The sequence below is a fragment of the Phodopus roborovskii genome, unplaced genomic scaffold, assembly GCF_943737965.1.
Source record: "Phodopus roborovskii unplaced genomic scaffold, PHOROB, whole genome shotgun sequence".
NCBI lineage: Eukaryota > Metazoa > Chordata > Mammalia > Rodentia > Cricetidae > Phodopus > Phodopus roborovskii.
The window spans coordinates 16,605,431-16,623,191 of NW_026126448.1; the positions used below are offsets into that span (position 1 = coordinate 16,605,431).

The 17,761-nt window shown below is 46.9% G+C and overlaps 1 protein-coding gene across 1 annotated transcript in view; it reads left to right on the plus strand.

Moving 5' to 3' along the window:
* Csmd2 (CUB and Sushi multiple domains 2) overlaps positions 1–17,761 on the plus strand; it is a 537,775-nt gene that overhangs the window by 466,974 nt on the left and 53,040 nt on the right. Inside the window, exons 42-46 of the mRNA XM_051188846.1 lie at positions 790–978; positions 2,897–3,074; positions 4,110–4,255; positions 15,396–15,476; positions 15,920–16,033. Coding sequence (XP_051044803.1) covers positions 790–978; positions 2,897–3,074; positions 4,110–4,255; positions 15,396–15,476; positions 15,920–16,033 — 708 coding nt within the window. The remainder of the gene's footprint in view (positions 1–789; positions 979–2,896; positions 3,075–4,109; positions 4,256–15,395; positions 15,477–15,919; positions 16,034–17,761) is intronic.

Consider the following 17,761-nt stretch of genomic DNA (forward strand, 5'->3'; position numbering starts at 1 on the left):
TGGAAATAGTCCATCTCCTCCTTCTGCCAGTTCCCTGTGTAGAGAGCGCCCAATTACTGCCACAAAGAATAGTCTTTGTCCAGTGTATCCAATTAGTGGGAGGCAAGGCTCTGCGGTACACACTCAGCCAGTGCCTCAGCTGACTGCGCCTGTTGGACAGGCCTCAGCCGTTGCCATGAGGGCAGCTTTCCTACTCCTCCAAGGAACATTCTTGTATGGCAGGCACACATTCCTTGTGGCTCACCTAGTCTCCCCCTACCTCACCCTCATAAGCTCCCATCCTGACTGCAGATTTAACTTACCCCTTCTAAATTCTTTCATGGGTTCTAACTTAGCAGAACTGGAAAGGCACCACTTACCTCTTCATCTCATTGATTCTGTGTCTGTGACCTCGAGATAAGCAACATGAAGACACCTAGACCAATGCCTGACCCCGAGAAGATGGCTAGTGAATAGCAGCCCCACTGTCAGTATATTCCTTGAGCCTCTTTTCCCAGTGGAATTGTGAACAATCAATAATGTTTATGGGGGCGTCTTCCCACACGCCAGTATCATGCAAAGGGCTATTCAAGTGCCATTGAATTCAGTCCTTGTAACAACTATGAATAAGTGGGGGGGGAGGACATAGAGAAACTGAGGGACTGATCCAAAGCCGACAACCAGTCAGTTCTGTAGATATACCTGTCCTGGGTGCATCTGCAATGCTAACCCCTGGATACCAAAGTCTTATATTTGGGAAGAAATGCCCCTGAAAAGAATAAAGTGACCTTTTCTCCTGATCGTTTCTAGCCTATGAACTTCAAGAGTGCCCAGACCCAGAGCCTTTTGCCAATGGCATAGTGAGGGGAGCTGGCTATAATGTTGGGCAATCGGTGACCTTTGAGTGCCTTCCGGGATATCAACTCACTGGTCAGCCTGTCCTTACATGTCAACATGGCACCAATCGGAACTGGGACCATCCCCTACCCAGGTGTGAAGGTATGTCCCTCTCTTGCCCTGATGGTCCTTCCTGGGGTAGTCATAGAGCCAGAGCATCCTACTCCACCTGCTACTCCATGGAATCACCAAAGGCAGAGGTCCAGGCAAGCTTTGCTCATCCTGTTTCCATGTAGGTGGGAGCCAGCCCAGCCAGGGAGAGAACCCGTGTGGCAGAGCTCTGAGCAAGTTCTATGGAAGGACCTGGAGATGTACACTGTAGCCAAGGGAGTGCCATATCCAGCCTTCAGGATGATCCACTCTGATGGACTAATGTCCCCCAAGTAGATGAGAAGGCACGGCAATGAGACTGTAGGGGCCGAGTGGTGGAGACACAGCCAGACTTGAAACCCTCCCAGAGGAAAGAGGACAATGGCTTTTGCTAAGAATGCTGGCTCCTCTTTACCTCCTCCATTCTCCCCCTTCTTCCTACATGAATTTGGTGTGAGCTGAGCTGGGAATCTCAGGTTGCTGGAGATGGAACATTCTCGGGCCTTCTTCTTTAAGCAGAACCAGGGTGGGGATGAGCAGGAAGCCGTGCGGCCTCCTTTCCCCATAGAGACACCCCACTTCTACTTTCTCTCCTGCCTTGCTCTGACAGCCCAGAATTTTCCTGGAGGAGATGCTAGAATCAGTCTTGAAATGGGAGGCTTGGCAAGGACAGGAACTCGGGAGAAAAAAGTGTCCCAGCTCCAGCGGGGGTCAGCTGTCGGTTCCTTGCTTGAGTTTCATTCCTGTGAAGCAGGACACTTTGGAGAGTCAGAAAGTTCCAGATATGGCTCAGCCTGTTTTGGGGTGTATGCTGTAGTAGCTTTCTATAGAGAAGGAGACCTAAAACAAGGACTACATCTCTGGCAAGATACTGAGCCAAACGTTTTGTTTGTTAATTGATTAATTCATTCATCCATTGACTCATTGACTGATATACTGGGGTTCAAACCCAAGGCCTCACTCATGCTAGGCAACCAGCTCTCTGTCTCTAAGCCTCCTTCTAGCCCTGACCAACTATGGCCTATACATTGTCTTACCTAATATCCCCCACAGTCCCATGAAGGGCATCCTTAGTCTAGTTCACTCCTGAGGAAACAGACTCAGAGAAAATGAACTATTTGTCTGTGGTCATGTGACTGCAGTGTGGCAAAACCATTATTTTAACCCAACTCTAACCTCACTGCAAAAATCCAAAAACCAAATAAGTATGAAGACATGAGTTCAGGTTCCCAGAATCCAAATAAATGCTGGGTGGCAGTGGGGACCCAGCTGGAATTCTAGCATTTGGAAGGTGGGGACAGGAGATTCCCCTGGAAGAAGATGTCTAGCTAGATTAGCCATATTGGCAAGCTCTGGGCTCAGGTGAGAGACCTGCCCCAAAGAATAAGAAGAAAAGTGATCAAGAAAGATTGCTAACATCAACCTCAGTTCTCAGTACACACCCATGCATGTGCACACACACATGCAAACATGCACATATCTGTGTCACATCTCCAACATGTACATACTAATTTTAAAAAATAGGCCAGAAGCACCACTCCAGAAAGAACAAGTCAGAGAGGAGAGAGATTGGCACAATCCCTCAGCTCCTCCCAGTAAATGTGTTACAGTCCCATTCCTAACAGCCCTGTTCCTCCCATCCCTAGGACAGGGGACAGCAGAATTCTCAAGGGTAATTCCTTCTCTACTTGGCTGTGCTGTGAGAAAAAGGGAGGTCAAAGTGGGATGCCCACAGAGGCACCTGAAGTGATGGACAGTCAGGGAACAGGGCTGATGAACGGAACCAGGCACAACCCTGCTCCTCCCCGCTCCATCAACCTCCTGGCAAAACAGTAATGAGAGCCAGGATTTTTCCAGGAAGGCATCTGGGTTCTCAGCTGGGTGTGCAGGACGCTCAAATACTCATTTATTTGTGTTTCCTCCCTGGCAGTCCCCTGTGGTGGGAACATCACCTCTTTTAATGGCACTGTGTACTCACCTGGCTACCCCAGCCCCTACTCCAGCTCCCAGGACTGTGTCTGGCTGATCACTGTGCCCATTGGCCATGGTGTCCATCTCAACCTCAGCCTGTTGCAGATAGAGCCCTTTGGAGACTACATCACGGTCTGGTAAGATCAGAAACCATGTCAACAGCAAATCAAAAGGAGGCATTTGTGGGGCTCGGGGATGAGCTGAGACTCAGCATCAGGCCACCAGCTCTGTAAAGGAAGAGGAATGAAATGTCAGTGATCCCCAGCCTGGGTTCCTTTCTACAGCCAGTGACAGTGCCAGACGGCACATGACTTGGGGGTGGTGTGAATATGCAGGCTTTCCTTCATATTTCAAGAACTTATTCCCACACTCTCCATATACCTAACCAAGCTGTGCTGACTAACAGAGAAGACTTTTCATGACATTATGCAAAGTTCCTCTGGTCATCTTTGCTGACCTAGTGCTGCCCAGCAGAGCATTCTGAACTGATGGTGACATTTTATGTCCATGCCATCCATCCAACATTGCAGATATCAGACTGGTTTTTTTTTAATTTTGTTTAATTTTAATGAATTTAAATGTTAGTAGCTGTACAGTTGGTTGTTACTGAATTGAGGAACTCAACATTTAGTTTCAGAATAGGTTTTAACATGGAAATATAGATTCTTAGTTGGTAAAGGCAATTTCCTATATAACCCCACCCCCAAACAATTGAATCTATGGAATATATATATATATATATATATATATATATATATATATATATATAATTTTTAAAAAAATTTTGGAGACTAGTGCCATTTTGAGAATCACCAAAGAGTAGTGAAATAAATTTTCTCAAAACTCTGAGAATATGAACAGGAAGGGAACACTATATAAGGTTTCAGATGAGAAACCACTTTCCCCAAAAGGTAACATGGGTGCTTCTCCCATAGTTCTCCACCCCTGACAAGAAGACCAGCAGCCCTGCCCCATGGTGCCTGTGTGGTCCCAAAGTCTAGGGGGTAGAACTAGTGAAGAAATCAAATGAGTAAGGGTTCCATCAACTCTGTTGGAAGACCTCACAGAGAAGGATCGGAGAGTTTCCTAGAGTTGCAGCCACCCACTGTAGATCCAGGAGCAGCAGATACTCAGGCAGCTGATGACACACAGAACCTTCTTTTTCTGTGCAGGGATGGGCCACAGCAGACCTCTTTACAGCTTGGTGTCTTCACCCGGAGTTTGTCCAAGAAAATAGCACATAGCTCCTCTAACCAGGTCCTGCTCAAGTTCCACCGGGACACGGCCACGGGTGGGATCTTCACCATCGCCTTCTCAGGTCAGTAGGAGAGGTTGGCCAGGGTGGGGCACATGGGCTTTCCAATCAAGGCTGTGTTTGCTGTGTGTGGGGCTTTCAGTGAGTCATGTGACCTCTGTGAACTTGCTGTCCACAGGCTCCAGGGCTCCATTAGTGCATTGCTTAGTTTACTTTTCCGAGCTGTATAATATTCCATAGCATAAATACAAAGTGGTTTACCTAGTCTATTGTTAATGAGCACCGACTCCATTTCACTCAATATAAGCATTATCTATTTCTCATTACAGGCATGTGTGAGAGTTTCTTAAGGTAACAATTACCCCCCAGTATTGTAAGGTTTCAAGCATTCACATACCCAAGGTTGCTAGAGAATGTAAAATGTATCGTTGATATTTTTTTTTCTTGAGACAGAGTTTCTCTGTGTAGCCTTAGCTGTCCTGGAACTCAGAGATCTGCCTGCCTCTGCCACCCAAGTGCTGGGATCAAAGGTGTGTGCCACCACTGTGGGACTGTAAAATGTTTCTTAGGAAGTGATTATAACAAAGGGGATTCTTTCCAGGAACAGAGGACTCATCCTTCGTGTCCAATTTCCTCACAAACACTAAGTTCTTACCATTTTACCCATCTGGTGGACTCGCCAAATGGCACTCCACTTCCGTGGGACTGGTGACCCTCCTTTCACACCTCCACTGACTATTTGTGCTCCCTGCCCTATAAAATGTCAACTCCCCAGAGACCCCGCTTCTTCCAGGGAGAGAAGATAGCAGCGAATCCTCTGTGGTTAATAGCTCAGGCTGGGAAAGAGGCAAGTGAGTGGCTAAATGGTGAATGGAGTGGAGGCCAGTTCTGCTTCCGCTGGAGTCATTGTGGAGAGCCGGTGCTTTGGAACGGGAACTGAGGAGTGAGGAGAGAAGGGATGGGAGTGAATGTGGGGGAGAGGGAAGCGGTGCTCGCCTTCCCATAGCTAAGTAGCATCCCTAGTAGCTTTGTTTTCATATAAACATTAATAAGCAGGGAGGCGAGATACCTCAGGGAGACTTATGAAATGGCTCTGTGACATGTTTTCAAAAGGAGAAAATGGATTTGAATAGCAGAGAAAATGTCCTTGAAGCCGTACAGGAATAAGCAGAGTTGGGGAAAGCGTCTCCCTCCAGCACAGAAGTCTAGATAGCATGGGCTTCACATAGAAGGTGAAGGTAAGTGGGACAGTGGCATCTCACCTGCCAGGGTTAGAGGAAATGAGAGGCTTCAGCCAGGGTGACAGTGGGGGGCACACTGAGGGGCTGTCTGACAGAGACGGTTGACACCCTTGGTGATGGCTAAGTAGGTATCTGAAGGGGAGGGAATAGGCACATGGTGTCAGACCCTGGGACAGATGAGAAGACACTCCCGTCAGGTGCTGAGCCCAAGCAGAGTGTGGACGACATCCATATAGAGGATACGTCTGAATGGCATGGAGGAAGACTGACAGCAAACTGGGAGGGAACTCATCAGCTAAGGAAAGGACGCCAGAGGCCAGCTTCTCAGACTAGAGGAAGCCTGCCACAAAAACAAAGAAAGGGAGGGCAAAGGTCAGAATGCAACCATCGGTGCTGGATCCAGACTGGCACACTCACTCTGAGACCATGCCTTGCGATGTGAGAGGGTGTGTGTCTGCATGGAGACGTGTGTATGTGTGTGCTTACTCCCCTCTGCTCTGCCACCATGAGGCTGGGAGCAGCCTTTCTGGGAGCAGTGAGGTATCTAGCTCCGGTCTTAGCTTCTAGATAACATTTTCCACTAGAAGGACCAGGGCTCCATGAAGAAACAGCCAATCCCAAGGCTGGGGCAGAGAGGGCACAAGCCAAGCCGAAAGCATCTCAGAGCTGAAAATAAGGAAATGTCCAGGGAATGAAGGAGATGAGTCAGAAAGACATAGAAATTGGCTTGAAGGGACACCTGCTGGCCATCTTGGAGAAGATAATTTGAAAAGTCATTAATAATAGCAACAAATAGTAAGTAACCTGTCAAACAAAACAGACAGAGGTAAATTGAAAGTTGTTTAAGAACGAGATGTTTACGTAGTTGCAAATCATCCCCCCCCCCAATTACAAAGGAGAGTGGAGAAGCCTGGAGCACCCCACTTTAGCCAAGCAATAGCAGGAGGTGTCGTTGTCTATGGGGCAGCAGGACGATGCCAGAATCATAGGAGCCTTGCTTCAATAATGGTCCACAGGACATACTTCAGCAGAAGCTTTGTCAAGCCCCAGTTCACCACATGGGACATCCAGACAGAGGGTCAAAGGCCGTGGAGGTCAGAGGAAGGCTTTGGACTTCTCTGCATTAAAGGAGGGGCCAGGTCTCCTGTTCTGGCAATCATGAGCCACAGCCTTCTGTGGGCACTCATAGTAATGACTGTCACCTGGAGACAGTCAGGGCATGCCTGTGAGGGAGTTTCTGGAGGAGGTTAATTGAGGTGGGAAAATACACCCCAGTGTGAGTGGTACCTTCCTGGAGGTTGCAACCCCTGAATTATACCAAATGGAGGAACCAATAGCATTTGTCTCTCTCTGCTTTGTGACTGAGGATGAGATGTGACCAGCCATCTCAATCTCTGGTTGCCATGCCACCCTGCCATGACAGACCGCACCTTCATATTATGATCCTAAATCAAACTCCTCCTTCCTTAAGTTGCTTTTGTCAAGCGTTTTGTCACATCAAGACAAATAACTAATACAAGCAGGGAAATTTGCTCCCTCCCTGGTCCTGAGTATGGGACCGTTCCTGCTGTGTGTGCTGGGTAAGATCTCCTATACGCATCCCAGCCCCAGCTCTGAGAACTTACAAGTGATGTGATCATTGCAAGGCAATTGTGTATTTGTGTGCTTTTCCAGATGCTCACAGCTGTTGTGGTTACACAGGAGCCTCCACTTGTTCAGGAAGTAGACAGCAGGCACCGAAGCATCCTAGTCAGGTCCTGCTGTTTTGAATATTCATGGATATTAAAAAGTCAAAAGGATTAGGGGCTGCGCTGTGCTCCTAATTTTAATTGTGGCTTTGTTTTGGTTTAGTTTGATTTTTAACTCATTATGTAGCTAAGGATAACCCTGAACCTATGTGAACCTATAATCAATCCTCCTGCCTCCAATTCCCAAGTGGTGGAATTACAGGCCTGTGCCACCACATAGCTCTACTCCATGACAGGGAGGGAACTTAGGCCTGCATGCATGACAGGTGAGCACTCCCCCCAACCAAGCTTATATCCCCTGCCTTCTCATAAACCCATGACTACTTCAAAGTAAAGCTCACTTACAAAGGGATCTGATAGCAAGAATTGAGATTGAAGAAATGCAATAACACGATACAAAGGCAGCAGGAGGATCAGAACAGTGTGGAATCGCACTGTAGAGAAGGGACTGAGGGGAGGGAGAGCAGCTGAAAATGGCTGCAGGACAGAGAAGGGTAAGGGCTTGATGATGATGAAGATGGGCGGGGCCAGGGACAGTAGGCAGATAACCAGCCTGCAGAAAGAAAAGAGGGTGGGACAGAAATAAGTGAACTTCTCTGAGAAGCAAAGACGGATGGTGGAAAATCAAAGGGCCTGGAGGGGGAAAGCCCGACAGTGTTTTCCAGTGATAAGAATTAGGATCCAGTGTGAGACAGTGGCCTTCAGAGGAACCCAAACCAGGCAATTCTCAGACTAATTGTTGGCATTCAGTGGGAGAAAATAAAAGGAGAGAGGGAGAGAAAAAAGAGGAAAGGGGGTAGGGGGAGAGAGAAAGAGAGCGTACACACACTCACATCTGCATGCAGGCATGCACACGGGTCAGAGGGAATTAGTGGGTGGGTGTCCTTTAGCATCAGTCCCCACATACTCATTCAAGGCAGGGACTTTGCTTGAACCTGGAGCTCGTATTTTTTGTGGCTAGGCTAGTAGCCCACAAACCCATGCGATCTTCCGGTCTGGCCCTGCTAGGTGCTAGAGTTGCAGGCATGCACAAGACCAGGCCCCAGTTGTTAGGTCGGTGTCAGGACCCAAGCTCTGATCCTCACACCTGCACATCAAGCCCTCCTCACCACTGAGCCATCTCCCCACCCCCAAAGATTACATATTGTAGATCTCAGCCTATTTGGGGTTGAATGTCAGATGGCCTGCCTATCAGATATTTACATTATGATTCATAACAGTAGCAAACTTACAGTTATGAAGCAGTGATGGAATAATTTTATGGTTGGAGGTCACCGCATGAGGAACTGTATGAAAAGATTGCAGCATCGAAGGTTGAGAACCACTGCTGTAGATGATGTGAAAGGGGAAAACTTCTTTCACGAGCCAAAGGATAAGGCTGTTCTTTGCAGGGACCCAGAAGCTTAAAGACAATATTGCAATTGTCTCGGTCTAAATTATAGCTCCAAGGTCACCCAAGGAGACATGAACTGAGAATCCAACAATACATAAAGAGCAAGTGGGATGCACTGATACCAGCTAAGCAGAGATTTTGCCCATGTAATGAGGGGGGAGTTTTCCGCTAAGAAGAATGTGGGTGTGCCTGTGACGGTGAAATGGTAACAATGGTCTTTCTATTAGTGAGCGGCCCCATAGCTGGAGAGAGACAGGAGGATGCCCTTATCTTGGGGACAATGGAATTGGTAGGAATCATTCAACTGTCGGCTTGAATGGTTAGAGAAAGAAGGGCTTGGGGTATCAACCGCAGCCACCAGTAATGTTTAAACCCAGCACAGCACTTCGGAATCACCATGAGCAAGGAGGCAAGTGCAGCATGATCCCAAATAAAAAGTCAAAAGCAAGGAAGACCAGTGAGGAATAAAGTTACAGAAAACAGAATAAGATGAAGCAGCAGGAGATAAAATCCATTATTCTTCAATATGCAAGTCTATTCAAGTCCAGTTCTCTGACTATAAAAATACTCTTAAATTTGCCTAAATCATACCCAACCCTATTCTCTGTGGCAGCTTCTTAACCATTTAAAAACAATTTTAAAACATGGCAGGCTGAAGCAGGAAGATTGCAAACTCAAGGCCAGCCTGGGCTACATGCTGTGACCTTGTGTCAAAAATAAATAAGTGATCAGTGACATATTGGGCAAACACAAGGACAACAATAGCAATACAAAAATAGGATTCGAAGCAAAAAAGAAAAAGAAATGGAAAGAAGTGAGTTGTTTTCTATTAGCAAATGTGTCTACTTTTTCACTGTGATAGAACAAATGAACACCATGTTTAATCAGGCATTCAGAGGCATTGTATGTATAGGCCTCTCCATGGAACTGTCACCGCCGCCTATCTCCAGAATGGTTTCATCTTTTAAAACTAAAGTTCTGTCCTCTTGAGTCTCCCCCCACCTCCTGCTTGCAGTCTCTGAGTCTGTCTAGTCTTAGTGCCCCAGAGATATGAAAGCATGTGAGATAAGCCCCTCTGTGACCAGTTTGTCTCACACAAAATAGTACCTTCACATTTTATGTGTGCTGTCCTGTGTCAGGATTTCCATGATGTGTTTATTACACGTTTTCCATTATCTAGTAATCTTTTGGTGGACATGAGTTTCTCCTGTTGGCTGTTGCAATCAAAACCATAGGGGAGCATCAGTACACCATAGGCAGTGACAGCTTTTAAATGACAATCCTATCGGAAAGCCTGTAGGGAAAATGGCTATGTGGCCAGGAGTAGTTAGAGAACTCATACCGAAAGATTTAACATGATGCAGCTAGATCAGCTGTGATGCCCGAACCTCTCACAGTGATCTTCCCGTCCATTGTTGAGTGGGTAGGATGTCATTGCCCCTGACCCCTCCCCCTGCACAGCCTGCAGCCACAGCAGCTTGGACATCCTCGACCACATGTGGACATGTGACCTAGCTCAATAACTTCTTTTGACAACTTGAAACTAAAACAAAGAGATGCTGATTGCACCTAAATTCACCCTGTCTACCTCCCAAAGGGGGAAGATGTGCACCCAGGTGCAGGGGCTTGTCTCCCTGATGCTAGTCATATGAACTGGGAAGTAGAAGACCCCATGTAGAGAAAGAAACACTGGGGTACGCAAGAGCAACCCCTTGGGTCCTGAAGGCCCTCTGGCTCCTTGCTCTCCACTTTCCTGCAAAAGATACACATTTTGAAACATATTTGGAACAAATGAATTAGCAATAATCTAAGTATAAAATAACAGATGGAGCATGCAAATTAAATGTTTGCACACATTTTATTTTTACACGCTCAGGCACATACATGCATGCACATACACACAGATAAAGATGTAGTTACTAAATAGCATTCATGCAGAATGATTTAAGAAACGATTTCCTTTGTATCGTTCAGTGAAATAAAGAGCAGGTTGCCACCACAGCTCCAATGATGGCAGGAGGCAGTAACTACGGGCTCCTCCTTACTCTAGGCCACTGTCCTTGTGAGGTTCTTGAGAAAGAGCTATGGATATAAGGAAGAGTGGCAGAGGGGGGCATTTGAATAGTTCCTGGGCTTGGACCCCAAGTTCAAAATCAGAACCGCATTAAGTGCCCTGATAAGTGCAAATGAACCCTGTGATCCATGTTTGCTTTGAAATGCCCAAGTCAAAGGCCAGTCCAGCAGCCCAAGGGAGAACATACCTCTCCCATGGGGAGAGCAGGATGTGCAGGCCTGAGCAGTGGCCCCTTGGCCCACTAGCTACCATGCAAACATGGATGAGAGCCTTGTTAAACCCGAGAAGTGCCCCACCCTGATGACCCCACCGCTATCACGCTTTCCACGCCATGTTACCGTGTGCTAGGCCTGGTGAGCCATAGCAACGCCTTAACCCAACTAAAAAAGGGGGAAGGCAAAAATGAAATGAAGGCATCTTGGATGTCCCTACCCTGAAGAAGGTCCTGAGATCATGGTAGACATAATGAGTCAGCATCAGTCAGGGGCAAAACCCTGTTAACCTGAATCTGCACTTAAAATGGCTGAGACGTCTTATACCTAGAGGGTCCCGGGATTTCAGGAATGTTTGGTTTGGTTCTATTGTTTGTTTTGTATTTTAGATAGGCTCTCACTCTGTAGCCCTGGCCCTCCTGTAGCTTCCTGTATATAGACAGACCAGGCTCACAGTGATCTGCCTCCTCTGCCTCTGAAGTACTGGGATTAAAGGCGTGTACCATCACTTGGGGCAGGTTTGTTTGTTTATTGGCTGTTAGTTTTTGGTTAGTGATTTGTTTGTTTTTGTTTCAATGACTTTTATTTGTTCCTTGTCAGTATTCCACAAATTTATTACATGGGATGAAAATTTATTATCTTTAAAAATGCAACACAATGGGAAATCCCCCTGACAACCATAAAACATAAACTCTGAAAACTGTATTTAGGGTACATTTCTATGTATTGATTTTGATTTTCTAGAAAACTTGGTTGCACCTTAGAAGTTTCTAAGGTGAGAATGAGGGATCAATTTTTTTTAACTGTTAAGGAAAATGACAGCTGGCTAAATAAGATTTTCATATCTCTAGAAATTGAAAAATGACATGAATAAAATGAAGCAAATGATAAACTATGTGCATAGAATTAACAAGCCAAGGTCGATCTTGAGTATTCAGAGAGTCCTTCAGTTTCATAAAAAAGCAGGGACAAAGGACATGACTGGACAATTAAAAAGAGAAATGCAAATTAATAACATATAAAACGTATTAGCATATGAAAAGTTAAAAACAATCAAGGTTGCCAAGGAGAATAAGACACTTCCTGACAAGCATGAGGTGTGACCTCAGATCCCTGCACCCATGTAGAAGCTGAGGGGGTGACATTTGCTTGTAACCGGGTGCTGGCAGATGGCGACAGAGACAGGCAGAGTCCCTGAGCGCCTATCAGTGCGCTCCCAGTTAAGGAAGAGAGCCTGTCTCAAGTAAATAAATGAAGTGGAGAGCATCAACTGAGGAAGACATCCAACACTAACTCTGACTTCTGCATACACACACACACACACACACACACACACACACACACACACACACACTGCCATAAAATAAAGGAAAGGAAGTACTGGGAATTGTTCTTTTGTTACAGTTATCGCCTATGAAACACAAACACGAGACTCAGTACACCCACGTGGAGTTTATTGGTGGAGGGGGGGTACCTGGTGGCCAACTGAAAGCAGGAGAGAGAGGAAGAGAGCAAGAGCGAGAGGAAGAACAGAGAGAGAAAGAGAGGGGCCCGCTTGCTTTAAAAGGGAAACTGAGTCCCCTACGCAGCCCTGTAATGAGTGACGAAGCAGTGACGTGGCCATGCGTGTCCTGCTCATCGTCAGGGGGCGGGGCCAGCAGACTGCTGGTTTCCAACACTGGGTGTTTGTCAAGTCAGCTGATGACTCTGCCCACAGTGGGTTGTACATTTTGAAAGAGCAAGAACTTTGTGGGTTCTTGCATTTCCAGCACTCACACAGTTTGAGCAAGATGAACCCCCACGGGTAATCTCAGTGAACTGCATGACAGGAAGATGGCGCCCTGTATCGCAGCAGCTGTCACCTGCTGGCAGTGCAAGTCCACAACTTTCCTAGACAGCCACATGGAAGCACTGCCTCAAGGGCAGATATGGGTCTAGCTTTTGTCAAATCAAGTTGAAAGCTACTTTGGTACCTCAAGAGGGCCTCTTAAGTGTCGATATACTCACCGCTAAAGCGTGTACCTCTTTCAATGTGGCACTTGTGAGCTAACATATCTGTGTAAAAATTTAAAGCTAGATTTCCCCACTGTGGTACAACATTTCACATAAAACCAGACACAGGCAAAGTCTCCAATTACCTTCCATCCTCAGTTGGTGAAATGTCAGATCCCAAGGGAACATTTGGAAGTCAGATCCAGCTGCATGATGAGAACCGTATCTGGGTTGCTTTGGTCTCAGGAAGGCATCACACTGCACACCTATCCTAAACACATCCCCATTGTGACTTCCACACAGAGCCCCAAAGCGGGAAAGTCTTCCACAACATACTATGTCTGCAACACCCAGGATGCACCTTTCCTATCAACGTGCTAAGCTGTTCTCATAGCCATGTTAATTGTAGGTAATCATGAATCGATGTTTTAAAGTATCCAGCTTCTTTCGGAATGGCTTGCTGAACACACACATGCATTTTTACTGTGTTTTAATTTCCTTTTGGACTTTGATGTCCAACTCAGTAGAATCTTTTCCTTCTTAAAGTACAGGGGGCAGAGACCTGAGTTAGCAGTAATGTCCAGAAAAGGCTACTGACATCTGACAAGGGTTGCCTGCGTGTGTTATCAAGGATACATGCTTTAATCATTTTAGCTTAAAAGAATCAGCAGAAAGAAAAAAAGGAAGAATTCTTCTAAAAAATACAAAAGATACAGTAGAGTCAGGCATGGTGATGCACGATTGAAATTCCAGCACTGGAGAGGTGGAGGCAGGAGGATCAAGAATTCAAGGTCATCCTTGGCTGCATAGTGAGTCTGAGACCAGCCTTGGATGCCTGAGATTTCATCTTTAAAAAAAAAAATCCAGACACGTGACACGCACAGATAATTTTGTCACAAATTTAAACAGAAAAACTTAAGAAACGCAGTGATTATCACAAGCGCATCTGAAATACATTCTAGTAAATCTATATGATTAGATTTCACAGTCATTTCAATCTCATTCTTGAAGAAATGTTATTGCATGGGAAACCTCTTCTGATATAATAGCAGCTGGCAAGGCTCAGCACGGGGTGCATACCAGATGATACAGATCTAGTGACAGAAAAACCCCTTAACTGTGTGGGGAATAAATACCCAAAGAAGTCATGGCACGCGGTTAACAGTAGCTATGTCTGGGAAGACAATGGATACATTTCATTTTCTGACATTTCCATAGAAAACCCCCGGGTTTTTAATGCATTAAACATTTAAAAAAAAAAGAGAGAGAGAGAGAGAGAAGCATAGCTGGGGATGTGGAGGTTTGGGAAACAGTCGCCGCTGCTCGCTGTGGCAGTCACAGCAACGGTAAGAGTGATCAATAGCACTCAGCCATGAGCCAGGTAATAGAAGCCATTAGAAACCCTTGAAAACCGTTGTACACCCAGGCACCACCCAGGCTCCACCCCAAGGGCTACACTGAGGTCATCTGAAAAGACACGTGGGATGGGGAGGCTGGGCTGTGGCCAGTGGGAAGTCTTGGGCTTGGGAGCAGCCAGACCCGGATTTAAATCCTGCCTGCACCATTAATTTCCTGCAGCCTCTTGAGAAAGTAACTCTACCTTATCATCTAATCACCTCTCACAAGTCACACTTCAGGGACAGCTGCTGGAGAATTTGAGGCCGGACATCCTTAGCTATGCTCCTCCCCACCCCACTGGCCGGGGGTCAGGGACATCACCAAATGTTTCTTAAATCCTGTTAGGTGTGAATACTGCTGGTTTGATATAACATGTGCTGAGATACATTTCAGGTAAACAGGCCCTTTAATAACTCCAGCCCGAGGGAGTAGCTATTCTAAAAATAATACAAGGCTTTACTGTGAGGCGTCTGTGACTTGGAGGGACTAGATAAGAAACAAGAACATGACTCAAGGCCTTTGCCAGCTGGGGCTGGCCAGCTGAGCAGGCAGGATGCACGAAGGTAACCTTGTTTGCACATTGTCCCTGTACTTGTTGAAGTCTGGGGACCCAAGCTGTAGTGGTCAGGGTCCTCTCTGATTGCTATGTCTCTTAAAGCAACTACATGTTAAAGCGGCGACTACCAGTGTTGAAGCATACTTCTTGGGTTTTGTACCGAAATCTGATGACTGAAGATAAGCCAAAGAGTGTGTGGCTGAACTGGCCCTGAGGAGAGATAGATACTCATTAATTAATACATATCTATTGTGTGAATGGCTGGGGATGCAGCCCACGTGGTATTATGCTCACCTAATATGTTCAGACCCCTCCATCAGTCACCAGCACCACGTAAACCAGTTGCGGTGGTGGTGAGCACCTGCAATCTTGGCACTTGGGAGGCTGAGGCAGGAGGGTTAGGTGTTCAAGATTACCCATGGCTGCACAGTAAGCTCAGGCCAGCCTGGGATGCATTATATGACCATGTCGATTCAACAACAATGAAGGCATCTCTGCTGTGTGAATGAATGAAGTCAGATTGTGGGGTACTAGTTCAAGGCCCACAGGTAACACTTTACCCCTGACTTGTGTCTTTCTGTCTTCTTAGCTTATCCACTCACCAAGTGTCCTCCCCCGACGATCCTCCCCAATGCTGAAGTGGTCACAGAGAATGAAGAATTCAATATAGGTACCACTGCCCAATGGCGACGATCCAAACCAGGGTGGCAGAGAGAGGCCAGGAAGTGGTGGGGAGTGGGTGGGGACTCCATGTTTGTGGAAGAAAGCAGCGGCCCAGGCTGTGGGAATGGCGGTTTAGCCTACTTTGTCCTGAAAATGTAAACCTTCTTCCTTCACCCAGACCCAGGAGGGGGAGCTGGGAACATGGCTTCCCTCTGCTATTCAAAAGCTTTAAGGTAGCCTAGAATTTCTTAGAATATGGAAATATCCAGAAGGCTGAGCTAGGGGGAGGAAGCAGTTGCCTGGGTCACCGGGCCAGTCTGGAGCTGGTTACTGAACCATGGCCAGTGTTGGTCACCTTCCATGGGAGCGGGTTTGAGGTACTAAGTTGTAAATCCCTCTGAGTGAGACTGCTCCACTCCAGGGGATGCCCATGCTCATCTCTCTTGACAGGTGACATCGTCCGCTACAGGTGCCTTCCAGGCTTCACCTTAGTGGGGAGTGAAATCCTGACCTGCAAGCTGGGAACCTACCTTCAGTTTGAAGGTCCACCCCCAATATGTGAAGGTAATTATACTAAATAGCACATTCCGCCCAGGAGAACCCTGCCTCTATTTCTCCTCCTGTCCCCAACTCTCAGTTCAGTCCCTGCACACTGAAAAGAAGCCACCAGGTCAGTGGTGTCTGATGACTGAATGAATACAGAATGAGAACCCTTTGCAGGGTCCTCAACCTGCTCTGAGCCGGGGAATGTGAAAGAGCCCATTTGTTACCTGGGTGTTCTCTGGAGTTGCGTACTGAGTGTTGGGATGTGCTCAGGTGCAAGTGTATGTGTGCGTGACCTGTGTGTGTGACCCTGTCACCCCATACCTCAGCTGCCTGCATTCCAAGGCAGTGCCTTAAAAAGACGAACTTGCATCACCCAGTCACCCCTAACTCAGACCAAATCCAACCCTTCCCCCATTCCTGAGGTACCCAAGGCAGTACAGAGCCCCTAACTGTCCTATAAACTGAGGACAGGGGTTGAACTTAGGCCACGGGCTATTGAAGAGTGTGGGGTAGCTGATGGTTTTAAGCGTGTGAAGATGGCATCTGACCCACACTAACTGCCATGGGGTTGGAAAACTTGCACAGGTACCGAGGGCCCCGAGGAAACTGATTCGGTTCTTGCAGCCTTGCCTCAGGGTCCACAGCCCAGGAAAATGGAAACAAATTGTTCAGAAATTTATTCCATGCAAACTGTTATGATACTTCCCTGGCTCCATGACAGAGCACCTCCCCAGGGCCTGGCATGTGCAGGGCTCCTCCACACCAGTCTCTTCCTTCCCCTTTGTGGTGAGCTGTAGGTCCTCCTGCTCCTCCTCTTCCTGCTACTGCTACTCCTCCCCCTGCTCCTCCTCCTCCACTTCCTCTTGCTTCTCCTGATCCTCCTTCTCCTGCTGCTCCTCCCCCTACTCCTCCTCTTGTTCCTCCTCCTGCTCCTCCTTCTGCTGCTCTTCCTGCTCATGTTCCTCCACCTTCTCTCCCTCCTCCTCTTGTTCCTCCTCCTCTGCTTCCTCCTTTTTGCCCTGCTTCTTTCTGGGGCCCACATTGTCTTTCTTAGACAGTTTCTTAGAACGTTGTTCTTTATAAACCCCTTAATCAGGCTGCAGGCAAACCCTGCTGATCTTTCTGCCCCGATGCAATTATCATCATTGCCATCGCCATTGCCATCTCTATGGTGTGTTGAGACTATCCTGTAGACTCCGCATATGTGATTTGATATAATGTAGTATGTTTTCTAGGATGCAGCTATCCTGTGAGGTGGGGATTTCTCATTTGTGTTGGAAAAGCCATCACACTGAAAGGGAATGTTTTATCAAAGGCCACACAGGTAGTAAGCAGTAGGCTTGGGCTCTAAAATCCAGGTGTTCTTTAATTCTGCGCTATTCTTGGTACAATCTAAACCCATTTTGTAGAGTTGCTCTTTGAGTGTGGGTGGCCTTAGTGTTGCCTGGAATATATGTACCACCCTCATCTACCTACCTCAAATCCAGAGAGCAGCACCCACACCCAAACTAGGAAATGATTTTAACCAACTGGCCTGCTGTGGGTTGTAGCAATACTGTCATGTTGACAGGAGATCTAAAGTCACTTCCTGTCATGCGTGGGACACTATGACGACAGTGAATGCGAAGACTAGTTTAAATGCCCCAATACTAGGTATGCAGTGAGAGTTAGTTCTCTCCCTGGACAAGCTACAGTCCATCACTCTTCTGTCTCCATGTCATATACAGAGTATCTCTTTCTTTTTCC